At 46.5% G+C, this 14,876-nt stretch overlaps 2 protein-coding genes across 2 annotated transcripts; both read left to right on the top strand.

Annotated features, from left to right (window-relative positions):
* Positions 1 to 1,749: 1,749 nt before the first annotated feature.
* On the top strand, positions 1,750 to 10,094 carry LOC103719620 (splicing factor). Its single transcript, XM_026809442.4, has 3 exons — positions 1,750 to 1,900; positions 2,028 to 5,921; positions 9,832 to 10,094. The coding sequence occupies exon 2, from the start codon at positions 2,061 to 2,063 to the stop codon at positions 5,853 to 5,855; it is 3,795 nt and encodes a 1,264-aa protein (XP_026665243.3). The 5' UTR covers positions 1,750 to 1,900; positions 2,028 to 2,060; the 3' UTR covers positions 5,856 to 5,921; positions 9,832 to 10,094.
* Positions 10,095 to 11,916: 1,822 nt separating this feature from the next.
* Positions 11,917 to 14,466, top strand: LOC103719622 (exocyst complex component EXO70I-like). Its single transcript, XM_008808949.6, has one exon. It carries the CDS (start codon positions 12,278 to 12,280, stop codon positions 14,327 to 14,329), a length of 2,052 nt encoding a protein of 683 aa, XP_008807171.4. The 5' UTR covers positions 11,917 to 12,277; the 3' UTR covers positions 14,330 to 14,466.
* The last annotated feature ends 410 nt before the right edge of the window (positions 14,467 to 14,876 follow it).

The raw sequence follows: 14,876 nt of genomic DNA, 5'->3' as shown, positions 1-14,876 counted from the left end.
GCGCGAGAGGCCCCGCGACCGGAAGCATTGGAAGCTCCACGACCACCTCGCCGTGCCATTACGATCGCTCTAAGATCCGTGCCCTCCTTCTAGCGCCAACTGTTGCTGGTGGTCCAAACCGAGAACGATTGGCACAGCGGTGTGAACGGGGTTCCCTTGGAGTTGGGTTGATTGCGCTCCACCTTCCACCGGGAAACCTGCAGGCAAGCCTCGCACCACCACTGGGGTAGTGGGGGCCCTCCGACGATCAAGTCAGAGGAGATTGAAGGAGAAGGAGAGATAGTAGTAACGGATAAGAGAATACTCTGGAAAACCTTTGCTTACCCTCCCCCTCCCCCCCCCAGCCCCATATATATCAGGCTGGGGGGTTTTTCCGGGGATTCGTCATCGTGTGGCACGATGGGGCTGCCACTGACATGGCCGTTACAGGGCGTCGTGGGGCAGCGCTGGGTACGGCCCTGGCAGGGCATAGTGGAGCTCCGCTTTGTACGGCTGTTACAGGGGATCGTGGGGCAGCGCCGGATACGGCCGTTGCAGGGAGTAGTGGAGCAGGGGGCCGCGGCGTGCCTCAGAGGAACAGTCTGTTGTTGTCGAGAGATTGCCGACTCGGGGTCGGATGACTGGATCAGGGGGCAGCCGACTCGGGGTCGGGCTGCGGAGCCGTAGATATCCGACTCGGGGTCGGATTGCTGGATCAAGGGGCAGCCGACTCGGGGTCGGGCTGCGGAGCCGAAGATATCCGACTCGAGGTCGGATTGCTGGATCAAGGGGCAGCCGACTTGGGGTCGGGCTGCGGAGCCGAAGATCTCCGACTCGGGGTCGGATTGCTGGATCAAGGGACTGCCGTAGTCTTCCTGGGCGCGCGTGCCGGTCACGTGGGGCATGGTGGCTAAATTCCCCCGTAACAGGTTGTAACAATTCGCAGTCAGTACTACGAGTAAAGTCTCTTTTTTTCAGTAAAGAAAAGTACTTTATAGGTTGTTTCTGTGTTTATTTTTTTCTCTCTCCTTGACCTTGTTTAATTTCCTCTCAGATGTCGCATCGGAGCATCAAGAAGAAGATGATATTTTGCTTGCTGATATGGGTCGGTTTTGCAATAGGATTTATCTAATTGTAGTGTAGATGCTTCATGGTCATCTCATTTTTTGTTACATTCTTACACTTAAAACTATCACCTGAATGGATATTGCTTCAACTCCAAAATATATACCTTTTTGTATTAGAGGATCCAAATTGACTTTTTTTTTTTTCCCCTACCATGCTGATATAGTATGATCACTTGCTCTCATCTACGCAAAGGTTCCTATGATTACTTGAAAATTTCCAAACTCATCTCATAATAAATCAAATTATACGACTAATAAGACCAGAATTCATTGACGGTGCTTCTGTTGGAAAATAATTAGCTATAGTAGCTCAGCCACGGTGATCGATTAGATTCAGAAGCCAGCACATCAGTGACGATCAGCATCCGGTGCTTTGGGACGTATGCAGACTTTCGAAAGGGCTTGATGCTTTCTGGATCACTTACGTTTTTCAGAAGGTGAATAGCGTTTACTGGATTGCTTCCTATTCTGCATATTATCAGAAAGAGTTTATTTTTCTCTTTCTTTCGCCAACTTATTTTTTTCAAATTTTTCTGGGTGCACTCATGAACGGGTATAAAAAAATCTACCCGCTAAAATCATCGAACGGGTCTGATCAGGCATAGTCGGTATACTTAAGTGGTGGAAGGCATCGAACGGGTCTGATCAGGCATAGTCGGTGGACTGAGTTCTGGGAGGCAGCTGAATCCATAAAAACGCCTTCCCTGGCCTTATCGCTCCCCTATCTTATCGTGCCCCGTTTCGTCTTTGAGCGAAGAAGCGAGGGCTCTGCAAAACCCTAGCCCAGACAAAAGGTACGTCTTTGTCTCCTGCTCATCCTCCGAAACCCTAATTTTTCTTTCTCTCCTTCGATCTCTCTTTCCGTTTCTTCTTTCTAGGGTTTTAATTGGATCTCGATTTGGTTCTTGGTCGGATTTCTAGGTTTTAGGTGAGGGTTTCGATCCCGCGAGAGGAATGGACTCCCTGGACACGGAGATCGCCCGGGCCCAGGAGGAGCGGCGGAAGATGGAGGAGGTGGCGCCGCTCACCTCCGTCACCTTCGACGCCGACCTCTACGGCGGCACGAACCGCTTCGAGGGCTACGAGCGCTCCATCGCGGTCACCGAGGAGGACGACGACCAGGACGCCGACGGCCGCGACCTCGCGCGCCGGATGGCCTCCTACACCGGCCCCAAGTCCCTCAAGGAAATACCCAGGGGTGCCGAGGCAGAGGACGACTCCGGCTTCAAGAAGCCCCAGCGGATCATCGACCGGGAGGACGATTACAGGCGCCGGCGGCTCCAGAGAATCATATCGCCGGACAGGAACGATCCGTTCGCCAGCGGGGAGGCCACGCCGGATCCCTCGGTGAGGACCTATGCTGATGTGATGAGAGAACAGGCGCTCCAGAAGCAGAAGGAGGAGATGCTGAAGGAGATCGCCAAGAAGAAGGAGGAGGAGAAAAATAAGGCGGCAGCAGAGCCGGCTCCCCCAGCCCAGAAGAGGAGGAACAGGTGGGACCAGTCACAGGAGCCGCCGGATGCTGCAACCAAAAAAGCAAAGACTACGTCCGATTGGGATGCTCCTGATTCGACTCCTGGGATAGGGCGATGGGATGCGACTCCAACCCCTGGGAGGGTTGCTGACGCCACTCCTTCGGTGAGGAGGAACCGATGGGATGAGACACCGACTCCTGGGCGCTTGGCTGATGCTGATGCTACGCCTGCTGCTGGTGGAGTCACCCCTGGTGCAACCCCTGCAGGCATGACATGGGATGCCACTCCCAAGCTCACCGGCCTTGCCACCCCTACGCCCAAGCGCCAGAGGTCGAGGTGGGATGAGACCCCAGCAAGCATGGGCAGTGCCACACCATTGCCTGGTGCTGCAACCCCGGCAGCTGCGTTCACTCCCGGGGTTACTCCTGTTGGTGGGGTTGATCTCGCAACCCCAACCCCTGGGGCTATCAATCTCCGTGGCGCCATCACTCCAGAGCAGTATAATCTGCTGAGGTGGGAGAGGGATATTGAGGAGAGGAACCGCCCATTGACGGATGAGGAGCTCGACGCAATGTTCCCACAAGAAGGGTACAAGATTCTCGACCCACCTGCATCTTATGTGCCAATAAGGACTCCTGCAAGGAAGCTATTGGCTACTCCTACTCCTCTGGGCACTCCTCTTTATACGATCCCTGAAGAGAATCGTGGGCAGCAGTTTGATGTTCCAAAAGAAGCTCCTGGTGGGTTGCCTTTCATGAAGCCTGAGGATTACCAGTACTTTGGAGCTCTGTTAAATGAAGAGGAAGAGGAGCAGCTCTCTCCAGAGGAGCAGAAGGAGAGGAAGATCATGAAGCTATTGCTCAAGGTGAAGAATGGGACGCCGCCACAGAGGAAAACAGCACTTCGGCAGCTCACAGATAAGGCCCGGGAATTTGGGGCTGGTCCACTCTTCAACAAGATCTTGCCTTTGCTCATGCAGCCAACTCTTGAAGATCAAGAGCGCCACCTTCTGGTCAAAGTTATTGACAGGGTGCTATATAAACTAGATGAGCTGGTTCGGCCTTTTGTTCACAAAATTCTCGTCGTTATAGAGCCTCTTTTGATTGATGAGGACTATTATGCTCGTGTGGAAGGGAGGGAGATAATTTCCAACCTTAGTAAAGCAGCTGGTCTTGCCACTATGATTGCTGCAATGAGGCCAGATATTGATAATATTGATGAGTATGTGAGAAATACAACGGCAAGAGCTTTCAGTGTGGTGGCTTCTGCTCTTGGTATTCCTGCTCTCTTGCCATTTCTTAAAGCTGTCTGTCAGAGTAAGAAGTCCTGGCAAGCACGGCACACAGGTATCAAGATTGTGCAGCAGATTGCAATTCTAATGGGATGTGCTGTTCTTCCGCACCTAAGGTCCCTTGTGGAAATTATAGAGCATGGTCTCAGTGATGAGAATCAGAAGGTGAGAACTATTACTGCCCTGTCTCTCGCTGCACTTGCTGAAGCAGCTGCACCTTATGGTATAGAGAGCTTTGATTCAGTGTTGAAGCCTCTTTGGAAGGGTATTAGATCTCATCGTGGGAAGGTTCTTGCTGCTTTCTTAAAGGCAATTGGTTTTATCATTCCTCTCATGGATGCAGTATATGCGAGTTATTACACGAAGGAAGTGATGATTATACTGATCCGTGAGTTCCAGTCACCAGATGAGGAAATGAAGAAGATTGTGATCAAAGTTGTCAAGCAGTGTGTGAGTACAGAGGGCGTGGAGGCAGATTACATCCGGAATGACATTCTTCCTGAGTTCTTCAGAAACTTCTGGGTCAGGAGGATGGCTCTGGATCGCCGGAATTACAGGCAGCTTGTGGAAACAACTGTGGAGATAGCAAACAAGGTAGGGGTTGCAGATATTGTAGGAAGAGTTGTGGAGGATCTTAAAGATGAGAGTGAGCCTTACAGACGTATGGTGATGGAGACAATTGAAAAGGTTGTTGCCAACTTGGGGGCGTCGGATATTGATGCTCGGTTGGAAGAGCTTCTTATTGATGGGATTTTGTATGCCTTCCAAGAACAGACAAGTGATGATGCAAATGTTATGCTTAATGGATTTGGTGCTGTAGTGAATGCCCTTGGGCAGAGGGTTAAACCTTACCTTCCACAAATCTGCGGTACTATAAAGTGGCGTCTGAACAACAAGAGTGCGAAAGTCAGGCAACAAGCAGCTGATCTTATATCACGGATTGCCATTGTCATGAAGCAGTGCCATGAAGAGCAACTGATGGGTCATCTTGGTGTTGTTCTGTATGAGTACCTGGGCGAGGAGTACCCTGAGGTCTTGGGATCTATTTTAGGAGCTTTGAAAGCCATAGTTAATGTTATTGGTATGACTAAAATGACACCACCTATCAAGGATCTGCTTCCCAGACTGACCCCCATCTTAAAGAACAGACATGAGAAGGTCCAGGAGAACTGTATTGACCTTGTTGGTAGGATTGCTGATCGTGGTGCCGAGTTTGTCCCTGCCAGAGAGTGGATGAGGATCTGCTTTGAGCTTCTTGAAATGTTGAAGGCACACAAGAAGGGTATCAGGAGAGCGACTGTGAACACTTTTGGATATATTGCAAAAGCTATCGGGCCACAGGATGTCTTGGCAACCCTTCTGAACAACCTGAAGGTACAAGAGCGTCAGAATCGTGTGTGTACTACTGTTGCTATTGCCATAGTTGCAGAAACTTGCTCTCCATTTACGGTTTTGCCTGCCCTTATGAATGAGTACCGTGTGCCGGAGCTGAATGTTCAGAATGGGGTTTTAAAGTCTCTCTCTTTCCTATTTGAGTATATAGGAGAAATGGGCAAGGATTACATATATGCTGTTACACCTTTGCTCGAGGATGCTTTGATGGACAGGGATCTTGTTCACAGGCAGACTGCTGCTTCAGCTGTTAAGCACATGGCTCTGGGAGTTGCCGGGTTGGGTTGTGAGGATGCACTAGTCCATTTGCTCAATTATGTGTGGCCGAACATATTTGAGACCTCTCCCCATGTTATAAATGCTGTGATGGAAGCCATTGAGGGGATGAGGGTTGCATTAGGTGCAGCTGTCGTTCTGAATTACTGTCTTCAGGGTTTATTCCATCCGGCAAGGAAAGTTCGGGAGGTGTATTGGAAGATCTACAACTCACTGTACATTGGATCCCAAGATGCACTTGTGGCTGCTTATCCAACATTAGATGATGAGGAGAACAATATATTTAGCAGGCCAGAGCTTTTGATGTTCGTTTAAACATGCCATGAAGTCTAGAAGCTACTTACACATTGAAAATATTTGATGCTTCTGTTATATAAATAGGTATGTTGGTTAAGCTGTGTATGTAGTGTTGTTACTAGCGTAATCTTCTTTCCCTTTTGGTTGAAGTTGGGAACCTGCATCCTTTCTTGTGCTTTTGTGTATTTTTCCTTTGAAAACTTGCCACTGAGCTTTCTCATTCTTGATTATAAAAAAAGTTATGCTACTAAGTATGAAAATTTTCTCAACCTTTGCTCTCTGTATTTTTCTGTCAATGATCTTCACTCGCCTTTAGGTGAAGAAAAAGATAATCTTCCTGATGAACACGTGCTGGATAGATATGGCTTTCAGGATTTATAGTGATGGCAAAAGGTTTAGGAATATAAAATAGTTGTTTTAATTGGAGGGAGTAGGTTGAGTCTCTTTGTGTTTCTAAGTTTTTATTATTTCTCTTTATGTTATTCGTGTAATGGGAACAAGTTTTGCTGAATAGGGTAGTGGATATGGGCTTGCCGCCTAGAAGGGTCTTTAATTTACAATTTAGTATAGGACGCACCAATTATTTACATGGTCTCAGAAATGGTAGGGCTTGTGCCTCGCATTAACTGATGTAAAGATTTGAATTAAATAACATTAACTTAGGCCTTGGTACATCTAATTTTAGGCTATGAAATTGTGCTGGCAGGTTTAGTCAAGGAGTTTGTTAGTACCAGTTGTAGGTTCATTTATTAATGTTTGTCGATCTATATACTGAGCGTACATAAAAGAAAATATGGTGAACATAGTAAAATGGACTTGTTAGAGGTGCTGGAATCAAAAGATGAGTTATCTAATGATTATTAGAATGTGTGTCTACTAGGCTTTTTGATTGGATTCAACCTTGTGAGAGGTGCTCCCATCTGAAATCTGTTATGTTGAACATAAGTGCATAGGAAGGAGATGACGTTTTCCTCTCTCTCTCTCTCTCTCTGGGGTTTGGGGGGTGGGGCGGAGGAGAGGACTAGTATTGCAGTGGGTTTTAGCGGACTAATTGAGGGAGGGGGAGAGGGGTATATTACTGTTAAGGGTTCATCATAATTTGGTTAACCAATAATGTTGACATGGTAATATTTGCTTGATTTACTGCTACAAGGCAATAGAGGAGTGATGCTACCAAAGTAGTGAGGGTAGTCAATTTTTAACTGCAATATGGTTCATTTGATTTCCCAAGCCCAAACGCCCCTGCCCTGCCATCCTCAGAAAAGGGGAACAAGAATAAGAAAAATAGGGAAGAGCAGAGATTAGTACGAACACATGCATGCATGCATTAAGTAAGTTCTTGTTATGTTTCATGCTAAAATGATGTCATGTTGAGCTTAGTCCAATTTATTGATTTATCTGGAAGCTTGTGCCATTCCATCTTTGCTGCAGAAAATTGGATTGATGGAATAATATAGATAAAGTCAGTTTCTTCATGTTATCTTGCAAATTTCCCTCTGTTATCGTTCAACTTAGCATGGACACTTGTTCTTACTGATGCATTAAGGCGCACATTGTGATTTTTAATGATTATAGCATTGTGTTCCAAAACCTTGATGAGGCTTAGTTAGTTCTATACTCAGAAAATCTTTTTTTTTGGTGATAGTTTAGTCTGGTATTATGCATGCTTTCGAGTTATGTTGGCTCTAGCAAAATTAGAATGTTATGAGTAGGCATGGTATATGACAGTCACAAGTTGTAAAATAGGAGACTCTTTGCTGTTGATATCATGAATCCTGTGTGACCGTTGTCAGCTCTACAGGCTGATCGTTACTTGTTCCTTTTCTTCTCCCCTGCCTTCTCTCTCTTTTTCTCTTTTCAGAGAAGGATAGGCAATTCACTTAAGGCTCATCAGAGTATTACCCCCTTTTTTAGCAATTATTGAAGCCCTCATACTAAGTAAAAATTGACTTCCTAAATAATATCCTCATCGCCACCAAGGTGGTAGCCTAGTGGTACTGGGCAGCAATTCTAACCACAAGGTCCCAAGTTCGAATCGCTGCGGCGACGATTAAATTGTGGACCGGAGCTCACTACTTTGGCCACTGCTTGGACTTGTGGTGTAGGACCGCTCTTGAACCGCTAGTAGCCGGGGTGGTGCCAGGTGTGACGTACTCACACGTGGGACTCGAGCCAGAGCTCAGAGGAGTAGCTGAGCCGGGCCCACGGGTGGGGAGGGTATGAGTAAAACCGGTCGGGGTGCCCAACACACGGCCATTTCTGCCCGCATCGAACATTCTCCTGGCGGGGCGGGGGCCCAGTGAGGGCTGCTACGCGGGGATGGGCTTGTCCCTTCCTCCCCCCTACCCCTTTTCTTTAGCAAAAAAAAAAAAAAATAATATCCTCATCTGCTTGTGAATCCATTCTAAAAATCCCTTTCCTGTCTTTCCTTAGAGGTGCTAATGTGGACAGGGTTCTTAAAACTTGAATCTTGACCATCTTGATAGGTGGCCAATACCAATATGCTCAAAGAGCTTATAGTTTATCTAATGCAAGATGATTTGTTGGAAATTCATGGAAATAGCTGATATACTCCAATCTCAGTTGGTATTATTGGAACCATGATATTGGAATAGTGGCAGATTTAGTGTTAACGATTGTTTGTGCTATATTAAGGTGTTAATTTTAGTATGAAATATTTTATTTAGAATTGTATCCGAGAGATCACAGTATCTCGGCGGATACATGGTAACTACTTGCTGATATTTTAAGTTGCTCTGTGAGTTGTACAAATTTCTCCTCTAATTGACGGAGACAAGTCATCATCCATCAAAATAGAAACCATTCTTTCCTTTGTCCTTTCATGTGTTTCGAGCACCAAAAACTTTTCTCCTACCTACTTGTATTGTTCTCAATGTCTAGTCCATATATGAGGACTCCACGGGGTAGAAATTCTAAGGCCCGATACTAACTTGTTTCGATAAGGACAAGGAAGGTATTCCTTCGACCTGTTCAACTCGAATCTCTCGAATAAACTAATAAATAATAAGAATTTTACATAGCAGGTTTTAAGCACTTTATTTTTTTATTTATTTTTTTTATGATTCATAAATTGTGATGTATATCACAGGCGGAAAGTGGAGTCTATCTTTTTTGCTTTCATTTTATTTGTTCCCGTTCTTCAGTACTATGGGATATGCATATACTTGTAAGGTCCTCCTTTTTGAATAGGAATCTTCTTCTAGTTAAAAGAGGAGGATGACAAGTTCTCTACTATTGTTTGAATCACATTCTTATTTTAGTTATAAGAGAATAGAGAGTCCTTTTTTCGCCCTTTTGTGCTAGTGAAGTCCAGCCTAAATTAGGTTGGCTTCGTCTCCTAATTAGAAGAGGATAAAAATTATCAAAAATATAATATTTTAAATTTTTTTAATTTGGATCTCAATTTCTATATCCTATATGGAGATATTCTTCCTAGATTAGAAGTTTTGGTCTTGATCGATTCTTGGATATGTTATTTCCTGCCTCCAAAGCTTGTCTTGATCTACTCGAAGTGGCCAGATTGGTCCAGACGGATCAGATGATCATCCTGGATCATATCAATGGAGAGTGAAAGGAGAGAGCTGCATGTGACCAAAGGTGGTGGTCTCCATTATTCTAATTCTTGCTCAGTGTGTATAATTTCAGTGCACTGTTTTCTAATTTTTTGTTCATGAGGCTTGTTTTTGGCTATAAAGATCAAATTCTATTTCCTTTTTGATGCTTTGATGAGGAATATTACGCTAGATGGGCGATTTCCTATTTGTCTTTCAATTGTTAGCAGATTGTCAGCAAAATGCATTGAATAAATATTTGCTAAACCTCATTCTCTAGCTCTAAAATCAACATTACTGTTCTTGTTTCAGCTAAAAGGAGTGATTAGGAATTTAGTTTGGTTAATTTTCATTTATTGTTTGGTAGTTCTGGAATTCAAATTTGATATGCTGACCTTACGACTGTTTATTTGGTTTTTCAGGTCTCTGGCATGGCTTTATTGTTCCAGTTTCTTCATGTTCCATCCTAAATTCTGTGGCAATCGGCTGTTGGGTTTTGCTCCATAACCCCTTTGTACTGCATCAAGTAAACTGTCAAATATTGTCTGCGGACATTTTATGGTGCTTGGTTTCTGTTCTTCATTTTGCTAATTTACTAGTGAGCTGCTGCAGGCAGTGGCTGGGACTGGAAATACTGTGGTATTAAATATTGACAAACTCCTTAAATGGGAAGTTTCTTTGATCATCATCAGTGTGTTTGTGGATGGGCTTCTGGTTTGTGCTGCTATTCCTTGTGTTGCTTACTCATAGCATGCATGTTAGATATTCCACTCTTATACAGGCCCAGTTCGGAACCAGGATAAGCTTTTTGGGGATGGCTTATGTCGTACAGGTTATACCGGTGGAGATTGGGGTAATCAGGGACGAGACAATTTGATTCTAGAATAAGTTATTTAGTTCTTATTTAATCATTTTTTAATATATATGCGCGCGTGTGTGCGCGCGTGTGTGCAGGCTATTATTTGGGTGAAAAATTTTACCCAAGTATACATGTACGGCTACTTGGTCTTTATCTTGCTGTCTGCATCGCATCTCTCATGGTAAGTACGCTCTTCAACGTTATTTGGCCACAGCTTTGAAAGGATTGCATGAGACTCGGCGTCTCGGTTTAACAGAATATATATATAAAAATATAAAATAAAACTGTTGCGGATTTGTTTATTGAAGTTATCTCCCTTCAGTTCAACAAAAATAGAACCACCGAACCGTCTGGTTTTTGGGAAAAATTGATGAATTGGACGGGTGAATCCTGGATGAACCGGGTTTCATTGAGATTTTTAAGATAAAACATCTCAACTGTTATGCTTGGTATGCTTGTTCTATATCTCAAAATAGATTTTGATATCTTGTATCAATTGTTTCTGCAAAAAACATAATCTGTTCTTTTTTTCTTTGGTGGAAGATGAAATATATGCATACTCATTTTATTTTTGTATATACTACTTATAATATTAAAAAAATCAATAAGTTTCATATATTTTGTTATATTTTATTTTTTTGTAATTTTTTAAATTAGAGAATTGATTCTTTTTACTTATGATACAATTAAAGTGTAGCATAGAATGTTAACTCATGCGATTGATAAGGTAATGTATAAAATGAAAAATTTATCAGTAATTATGCAAATTATTTGTCTAGTTTACTTTTTAAGATATATTAATGGAAGTGAACGTGCCTCCGCTTGCTGATAAGGAAAATTAAAAAATATATGTATCAGAACCATAATGTGCTCAGATCTCTGGCTGGAGACCATGATTTAACCACCATGAAACTTATTCGGGGGTAGGGGAAGGAGACCTAAGAAATCGCATCAGATTGTTCCATGAACTAGATGAGCACTGTGACTAAATTAGTATTACAATTTATTTTTAGTTTTTTTTTTGTGCTAAAATAGATATTTCATACATTACGAATATGGATGCACTTAATAATATCAGAAAGCAATAAATCACAGTGAGGCAACTCCTCCTTCTGGCCTACAGGATGCCTTCGGAGTGGTAGGTCACATAGTCTGTGGCTTATTGGCCTCTAGGACTCGTTTGGTTCACGAAAAAAAGGAGAGAAAGTGTGGTCAACGAAAAAGTAATGAGATGCTTCTTGTTTGTTTGGAGTTTTCAAAGTAGAAAGACGGAAAAGTTGTATTTCCATGAAAATATGATTCTGACGTTTCATGGAAAAGTCTTTTTCATGAGAAACATGAAAAAGTCTTTTTTCCATGAGCCAAAAATCACTCTATTTTTTAAAAAAAAAGTCCTTCAGCATTAAAAAGACAGTAAAAATCTAATTTTTATGAAAGATATAATAGAAATTATGCATAACTTTTTATGATCAACCAGACATAAATATTTTGTAAATCTGTCATTTTTACATTGTCAACCATTTACAAATTATATTTTTAGGAGAGAAAATACTTTCCGCGAACCAAATGGCCCCTAATTTTTAGATAGTTTAAATGGTTAGTTTTACAAATAGATGCAAAAGTCCGTGTCATTTTCGGACAGATATTTTTAGTATACTAAATTTTGACATAACCCGGACCCTTAGCCCGGTCGGTCCAGCGTCGAGTTCTAATACCCAAGGTTTTATACAAGTCGCCGGACCCGCCTCCTTGGCAAGCTCAACGGGGGTCAATTTGTTGCTCTCGCTTTCTTGGGGCATCGGGGATTCAATCCAATCGCTGCCGTGCTGCCGTCTCTCCCTCGGCCTCGGCCTCGGCCTCGGCCGCACCGATTATTGTGTTGTTTTCCTCCTGTCCTTCTCGGATCGTGGAAGAAGCCAGCTGGGTGTTGATCAGACGGCTATATATTAAAAGGATGTATTTCTCTCTCCCCCCCCCGCCACATTGCCCAGGAGGAGCAGCGAGCGACGATGGCGGTCGACGACAACGACGAGGCGGTGATCGCCGCGCTCCGCGCCTCCCGCTCCAACATCGTTTCCATTCTCCGTGCCTCCGCCCGCATGGACAAAGGCCTCGCCGCCGTGGACGCCCGCCTCTCCCTCGGCCTCGAATCCCTGGACGCCGTCACCGAGGCGGTGGCACCGCTACAGTCGCAGGCCATGGCCACCAAGGCCCTCCACGCCCGCATCAACCGCGCCGTCCCCCCGGCCCTCTCCCTCCTCCGCAGCTTCGCCCTCGTGGAGTCCCTCCAGCGCCGCCTCCTCCGCCTCTCATCCAGGACCTCCTCCATACCCCGTCTCGTCGACTTCGTCGAATGCGTGGACCGCCTCCGCGAGACCATCGCCGCCGTGACGGCCGGGTGCGAGCCGGCGGTCCAGAGGCTCCACGAGGCCGTGGAGTTCCTCAGCCGGACGAGGGCCACAGACCAACTCCGCATCCACCGGCTTAGGGAAACGCTGGTGGCCCTCGAGCAGCTCTACGAGGCCGAGGTCGACGGCTTGCGCTACGACGGCCCCCTCGACGACGCCCTTCTCCGCCTCCAGAACGACTACGAGGCCATCCTCGACCTCCTCAAGCACCGCTACATCGCCGCCCATGTTGACGGAGGCGACGACACAACCGATCCTTCTCCTCCTGTTCTGGGCTCCGAGCTCGAGATCGAGGCCCTCCGCCGAATCTCCGAAACCCTCGCCTCCAACGACTGTCTCGATATCTGCATCGATATCTTCGTCAAGGTGAGGTACCGTCGGGCGGCGAAAGCGCTGATGCGGCTGAGCCCGGAGTACCTGCGAGCGTACGCGCCGGAGGAGATCGACGGGATGGAGTGGGAGGGGCTGGAGGCGGCCATCTCCCTCTGGATCCACCACTTCGAGGTGGCGGTTCGCCTGGTGCTCGCCGCCGAGAAGCGGCTCTGCCGCGGGGCCCTCGGCGGGGTCATGGATGGCGCCGTCTGGCCGGAGTGCTTCGCCAAGATCGCCGACAGGATCATGGCCGTCTTCTTCCGCTTCGGCGAGGGCGTGGCCCGCAGCTCTAACGAGCCGCAGAAGCTGTTCAAGCTGCTCGACATGCTCGACGCCCTCGACCGTATCCGCCCGGCCTTCATCAGCACCTTCGACGGCGAGGCCGGGGGGGACATCCGCGCCCGCTGCCGGGAGCTCCAGAAGCTCCTCGTCCACGCCGCCGCGAGGGCCTTCTGGGAGCTGGGACTTAAGATCGAGGGCCTCCAGGACAGGGCACCGCCGCCGCGCGACGGCTCCGTACCGAAGATCGTCCGCTACGCCGTCAACTACCTCAAGTGCCTCGCCGGCGGCGGCTACGCGGCGTCCATGGAGCGGGTCCTGCGGACGGAGGCGGTGTGGAAGGCCGGACCCCTCGCCGCCCGGCCTGATGCGGAGGAGGAGGACCTCCTCAGCGACGCGCTGTCGAACGTCTTGGAGGCGCTGCAGAGGAACGTGGAGGCCAAGCGGGGCGAGTACGGGAGCAGGGACCGGGTGGTGCCGCACGTGATGGCGATGAACGCGTACTGGTACATCTACATGAGGACGAGGGGGTCGGAGCTGGCGGCGCTGGTCGGGGAGGAAACGATGCGTCGGCGGTTCAAGACGGCGGCGGAGGAGGCGGCGTACTCGTACCAGGAGGAGGCGTGGGGCCCGCTGGTGAGGCTGCTGACGGCGACGGGGGATGTGGAGGCGTTCATGATGGGTTTGGACGAGAACCTAAGGAGGCACCGGAGCGGTTACTGCGTACCGGACGGGGATCTAAGAGAGCAGATAAAGGAGGCCGTGGCGAAGGTGGTGGTGGAGGCGTACGCCGGGTTCCTGCACGCCAACGCCGGGGTGGTGGTGGAGGGGAGGGCGTTCCTGCCCCCCGATGCGATCAAGCGGTTGCTCGGCTCGCTCTTCGACGGCGGAGGAGGAGAGGGGAGGAGGAGGGAGACGGCGGCGGAGAGGGAGAGGGGGACCGTTGCTAGGATACCGGAATTCAAGAGCCGCAGGAAAGGGAGCGAGGGTCGCTTGGTGTGAAAATCTCGTGGACTCGTTTGGTTCGAGGAGGAAAAAGGTGGAGGGAAAATGTGCTCGACGAAAGCGAAAGAAAGGCCTTGTTTCATTTCAGTTGTCAATCGAGAAAGATAGAAAACTAGTCTTCTCTTATAAATAAAATTTTAATTTTTTTATAAAAAAATTATTAGTGGCGTAACAAAATTTATTTTTTTATCAATTGAAAATTAGAATATTATTTTTAAAATTATTTTTAAGCCATCAAAATTAATAAGATAAATTTTTTATTAAAAATATAATAAATATTTTACACAATTTTGTAGCAAAGTATATGCTGGGTCAAACATAAATTTTTTTATTAAGATTCTTCTTGAACAAGTGCCTCACAAAGCGTTGTCTTATTTTCACCAAACCATTTATATCTAATCAAAAATGATATATGTACCAAAAAAAAAATCAATAATGATATTATCCCTTCAATTGTGCAAGTATAGTGGTGCAACAAATATGTAACTAAGCATGGAGATTATTTGGCTGAATTAGACTAGATTTCTCTATTATATAATTTGTT

The sequence above is a fragment of the Phoenix dactylifera genome, chromosome 12, assembly GCF_051530095.1.
Source record: "Phoenix dactylifera cultivar Ajwa chromosome 12, Ajwa_hap1_PhDact_Kaust_v1.1, whole genome shotgun sequence".
NCBI classification, from domain to species: Eukaryota; Viridiplantae; Streptophyta; class Magnoliopsida; order Arecales; family Arecaceae; genus Phoenix; species Phoenix dactylifera.
The sequence above is the reverse complement of the archived record's forward strand: the minus strand, read 5'-3'. Positions and strand labels throughout refer to the sequence as shown.